This window comes from Merops nubicus, unplaced genomic scaffold, assembly GCF_000691845.1.
Source record: "Merops nubicus isolate BGI_N331 unplaced genomic scaffold, ASM69184v1 scaffold13508, whole genome shotgun sequence".
NCBI lineage: Eukaryota > Metazoa > Chordata > Aves > Coraciiformes > Meropidae > Merops > Merops nubicus.
Window position 1 is genome coordinate 44,388 of NW_008627858.1, and position 5,740 is coordinate 50,127.

The 5,740-nt window shown below is 39.6% G+C and overlaps 1 protein-coding gene across 1 annotated transcript in view; it reads left to right on the top strand.

The window, feature by feature from the left end:
* Positions 1-4,884, top strand: part of HECW2 (HECT, C2 and WW domain containing E3 ubiquitin protein ligase 2) — a gene marked incomplete at its 5' end in the record, with an annotated part of 49,266 nt that extends 44,382 nt beyond the window's left edge. Inside the window, one exon of the mRNA XM_008946492.1 lies at positions 4,773-4,884. Coding sequence (XP_008944740.1) covers positions 4,773-4,884 — 112 coding nt within the window. The remainder of the gene's footprint in view (positions 1-4,772) is intronic.
* Positions 4,885-5,740: the final 856 nt, after the last annotated feature.

A 5,740-nucleotide genomic window follows, 5' to 3' on the forward strand; every position in this document is an offset into this window, starting at 1 on the left:
AATGGAGTTATACAAGCCCCTGCAGACAAGAGGCAGCATTTAAATTGAGTAGCAGGTTTAAAAGAGTAGGATGTGCAGGTTTAAAAAAAAAAAAAAAAAATTGCATTTCTAAATTTTCCATTTTGTCAAGATGGGAAAAAGAGTTGTTTTCCAGGCTCCATGGAAACCATACCACAACCAGACTAATAACATGAGTGATGCAAGAAATATCCTCTAGCATGGATGCTAAGAGGCAGCATTTAAATTGAGTAGCAGGTTTAAAAGAGTAGGATGTGCAGGTTTAAAAAAAAAAAAAAAAAATTGCATTTCTAAATTTTCCATTTTGTCAAGATGGGAAAAAGAGTTGTTTTCCAGGCTCCATGGAAACCATACCACAACCAGACTAATAACATGAGTGATGCAAGAAATATCCTCTAGCATGGATGCTTCATTGACTAAACCTGACAGGTTCTAGTCTTTTCTATATTGTCATCAGGCTGATGTGGTTCTGAAGATTTCCTTTCATCCAGTTCTGTAATTCTGTAGCCTCTAGAACAGGTTAGCAGTGGTTAGACACAGATTAGTCTGTGGGTGAACTAACTCCACTAATCAGATCTCAGCTTTAGTATGGTGCTCATAGCCTGTGGTGGTAGCTTTGGGCTGGGCTGCTCCATGGAGGAAATTTAGCCCTCATCCTAACCCATTCCATGTAAACAAGTTTCCTCTGGAATGACATGCATTTGAAGTCTCTTTAGACACAGCTATCAGACACACAGGGAGTTTCTCTGACCAACAGCCCTGAGCTTTTTCCTCCAGCATAATGTCAGAGGCAGAGACGTCTCTTGGGTTGGCTCCTGCCTGCAGGCTGCCAGTTGAACCACACTGAGAAAGTCAGGGATGCACAAGTGGCACTGGGAAATCCACAGGCACAGCAGGTGGCCTTTACACAAAGTCATCTCTACAGTTCATACTACAAATGAGAGCCAGGCAACTGAGGACTAACAACAAGCAAATTCTGAAAATTGGTATTTTAAATCAAATACTCTTAATATCTTTTGGCAGCCTAGTACTAGTATGCTGTAGCCTGGTAAATTACTTTATCATCTGATTATGATTGACCTCTGGATTCATGATGATTCTGTTATAAAAAACCAAACAACTCAGTTTTGGTTTGGGTTTTTTAATTTCTTTTTTTTAATAATTTCTGACTTTAAAATGCAAGATTTTCTTTTGAGTTCAAGTAAGCAAAGAGATTGTGGAAGTTTTTCCATATATTCCTTAGTACTGGAATTTCTGGTGCCAACAAGCACAGCTTGCAGCATGGAAAAGGTCAGGACATACCAGAACAAGATGCTCAGAATTTCCTCTGAAAAGGTTACACAGAGCCCTGGTTATAATAAACTGGGGAATGAAGCTGCTTTCTGTAGTGCAACATGGACAAATGTGCTGAGCATCTTTGTAGGGTGCTCAGCAAAGGTAGGGGGAATGTGAACTCTTCATGCTTAGGGGAATGTATCATGCTCTTGAAAGTTCATTTATGAGTCCCTTGGTTAGGAAACATTTTTTTGTGTGGATAGTTTTTAACACACAGGTGTGAGAAGTAAAACAAACCAACATCACACTTGTTTTGTTAAAATGCAAACAACCATGTATGACAAACATCTACAGTTGTCATGAGCTGGCAGTTCCTGGCATTCATACATGGGGAACCTTGATCTCATAAAAAATAAATGACCTTCCCTGTCTGTGCTGAAATGGGCCAAGCCCTAAGCAGAAAGCAGGATTTGCATTTTTACATATCTAGTTCCTGTGTGCAGTGTAGCTGCAGCCTGGGTCTCACCAGCTTCAAAGGCTCACCGTGCAAGCACCAAGTAGTACTGGCTTGAACAGTGACCCCGAGCAGCAAACTTCCCAGAGGTTTCCAAGCAAGCCCTGGGTGTGTAAGCACATGGCTGGGGCTGCTGAGAGTGCTGCCCTGGGCCTCGGGGACTCTTGAGGTGCAGGTCAGGTTGCCTAGCTTGTATTAGTGTCTTTTACACTAATAACTCTGTAAAGTCACGTAAAAGACCCTGAAAAGATTATTACAGGTTTAGCTTAACTATTGCTATCCCTGATGCCACTTTTACTTCCTTCTTTTGGACCATGTGGTAGATTGCACTAGATCAGAGGAAGGACTGTTCCTCTTTCAATTCACTTCTATGCTGAGAAATTGTTTCCAGGTTCGTTGCTCTATGTTATATATACCTGGATGTGAGGAGTCACAGCCAAATAGTATTTATGTCTGACTGATGGATTTTAACCCTAAATCATTCTGTTTTACTACTGTAATCAACATGATGGAGAGATGAGTTTGGACTCTAGACTTCAGGAACCAAGATGTTTTCTCATGTTATCATAAGTAGTAGTACTGGAAGATGAACAGTTAGTTCCCACATGGTTTGAAATGCTGGAATGGGAAAAAAAAGAGGAAAGAAAAAGGCCCTTTCTTCTCAAAGACTTACAAAGTTGCTTGCTAGGGTGAGAAAAGCATTTTTTCCCTCAGAAGACGAAGATCTTAAGTTTTTGTCTTTTTTAATGACTTGGTTTTCCAAGTAGGTGATTGCATTTTCAGAATTGCCCTCAACATTAAGATAAAACTCAGTTCTCTTAATAAATGCAAACAACACGCCAGCTTACTATTAAGCCAGTTTGTAATGAATCCCTTGCTAATTATATACTGTGCCTTTTATAATTTGTGGTTTTACAGCCCACACAGCATGATCCATAGTTCTAATGAGTGGCTGTCAGCCCCATGCAGAAGCATGTGGTTAGACTGTTAATTGCCTAAGACTCTTCCACACCACACTGAACTCAAGGGATCACTGTGTTCCAGTTGTCCATTTGCTGCTGGGTCTAAATCAGTCACTTTCTTCAAAAGAGGAGTTGAGTTTGGGCTTCTGTTTGTTTTTAAAGTACTCTGCAGGAAATGCAGTAATTTGTATCACAGATACTACTTCATGAGGGTTTTGGAAAGGCAAATGAGGAGTACAAAGCAGACTTTCCTCCAGGAGCTTTAGAGGGATGGCTGAATGGACAAATTTTACCAGGCCCTTGGAATACAGTGTGGGGAAATGTCCTCTCTGCTGTGCAGCATGTCCTAGCAGTGTACTAAGCGTGCTGTATTTGGGGAGGGTGCAAAATTCAGTGTTGTTTTTCTAGGTAATTGCATATTTGATGTTTGGACTGTGTTTACAGTAATAGTGTGACCTTCTGTACTGTGTATACAGTTGTTCAGCCTGACATTTTTATGACACTCTAAGGCTGTAACTAAGAGTGTTTCAGCTGCAGTTAGTGTTTGTAGTGGACTCTTTATGTTTTCAACAAACGAGATTAATCCACTTCATTTCATGTTCCATCCCCGTAGCTGGGAGCTGAGAGCCACTTAAAACTAATTAATGAATTTGTTCCCATGGAAGGCAGCACTTTCTGGCTCAAAGAAAACTCAGTACAGGTCTTTTGTAGACAGATTTCTGGGAGTGGTTAGGTTAAATGAGGAGTTGTATTTGCTGCAGGCAAGGAGTTTGTTCAGTCCTTCCGCTGACATTGTTACACATTTACTCTTAATAGGGACTATACTGGTGGAGGGCAGGTCACTGCAAGAAAAGTTTGGTTTTCAGCTGCATTGTATTTAAATAACTGTGTGATATGTTTTATTGTGAAAGAACAAAGTATTTGTAAACAGAAACCTGCCAAAATACAAAAAGGTTTTCATCCTCTAAAATCAGTCTAAAGTGAGGCTTTGGTACAAAGCTTCAGAGCAGAGAAGAGGCTTCCTCCAGCTTCTCTTCACATCATTTCTTCCTCAAGAACCCATCACATTAATAGTTATGCTGTCTATTTCAGTGGAGTAGGCTCATCCACTAGAGTGTTTCACAAAGTATTATCCTTAGCCTGCCCAGAGGTCAGGCAATGAAAATCCATTATTCAACTATGATAAGAAACCTTTATTATCACCCTTTCCACTCCTTAGAAGAGATTTTGAGAGTCAGTTCCAAGTGTGTCAAAAAAGTGAGGAAGATGGACTTCAGAAATTGAGAAATAAGCCATGTGGTTGTCCTCTAAAGCAAGCAGGGTAGTATGCTAGAGGTACATGCATAGTTCTGTGTAATTACAGAAAGTATTATTCTAAAGGTTGTTGTCTTGCTGGGCCAGGTATGCACCTACTGTAAATCAGCACAAGTAGTAACTCCCCATGAACACAATCTGTGTGCCAAGGAAATGTAAAAGGAAGAGCATCTAATTTGTCTGTCCTTCACTACTATGGATTGTTTCCTGTATAGCTAGGGTATTTTTAACATTTTATCAAATGTAATATCTTATGCATATTCAATGTACTGACTTATCTTGTTTATGAATACAAATACAGTATTCAAGTATCATCAGTTCAGAAAAAAATACTATCTCTCAGAAGATATCCTTAAAGCCAAGATTTTAGAACAGACTTTGAATTGTACCAGGCTACATTACTCTTTTCTCGTGCATATTTAATGGATAAATTTTATCTCATCCCTTCTTGAGCTGTCAGTGTGTTTCTAAAGACCTTCCTAAAAGCATCTTACTGGCTTATTTTAATTAGAAGAAAATATATTAAACCTCACTGCCTGGTCAGTTGGAAAACCTCATTTGACAGAACAAAGTCTTCTGAAAGAACACTCTCTGCCCATCCCTACGCAAGCACATACCAGTCTGTGTGTTCTCTTTTGAACTCTTTAAATAATGTACTTCTTCACCTCCTCTCTTGTTTTTCCCCTCAGGGCTCACACTTGTTTCAATCGTCTGGACCTTCCCCCTTATCCATCCTTCTCTATGTTATATGAAAAACTGTTGACAGCAGTTGAAGAGACAAGTACTTTTGGACTTGAGTGATACACAAACCACAGTGCCCAGCTCATTGGACTTTTGTGGATCTGTCTTCTCAAGGAATGAGTGAACGTTTGTCTTGGATTTCCTAGAGGAAAATGGTTTCACGGTGCAATTCAAATCATGAGGTTCCATGAAAGAGCTTAGGAAGCAATTAAAAACCATGTGGTAGTGGCAGGATTCTCTCCAGTGAAACTAGCATGTGCCTGACGGGCAGGGAAAACCAAGGCCTGCAATCCCATGTTATTCAGGACAGCCAAACTTCTTAAGATTATCTTCTGAGCAAACAAGAAACATGATCCCATGTTGTGATCCACCTGGCTACTGCAAAACTGACACGTGCCCAAAAATTGGATTCCATCAAACCTGTTGAACAGAAAAATACAGTCAAAATGTGAAATCATTCAGACCCTTGCCTACCCAGTAAAGTATCACAAAATCATACAGTAGATTTTTTATTTTATTTTTTAAATTCATGAAGGTACATTACTTTATGTCATAGAACAGCATATTCAGGACTTCCTTCACCCATGATTACGAGTGCCTGCATGGTGTGCACCACAGAGCTCAAGTTCCTGGGGCAGAAGTCAACTGGAAGGAAAGTCAGCAACAAAGGATGTAACCAACAATGGCTTGCATTAAGGAGGTTTGTGGAAATGCATTTGCCAGTGATGTATGTGACAAAAAAAATGAGCTGTTATAATGAACTTAATAAGACTGATTTTATGCTTTATACTGCATGGAAACCATTTTAAGAAGAAATCTAGCAATTTATCACAGCATATCAGGAAAAAAACCCTAACACAGTGACTTCTGTTTATTTTTATAGGTTCATTATCTTGTGTTTCTTAGAGTGTAAACA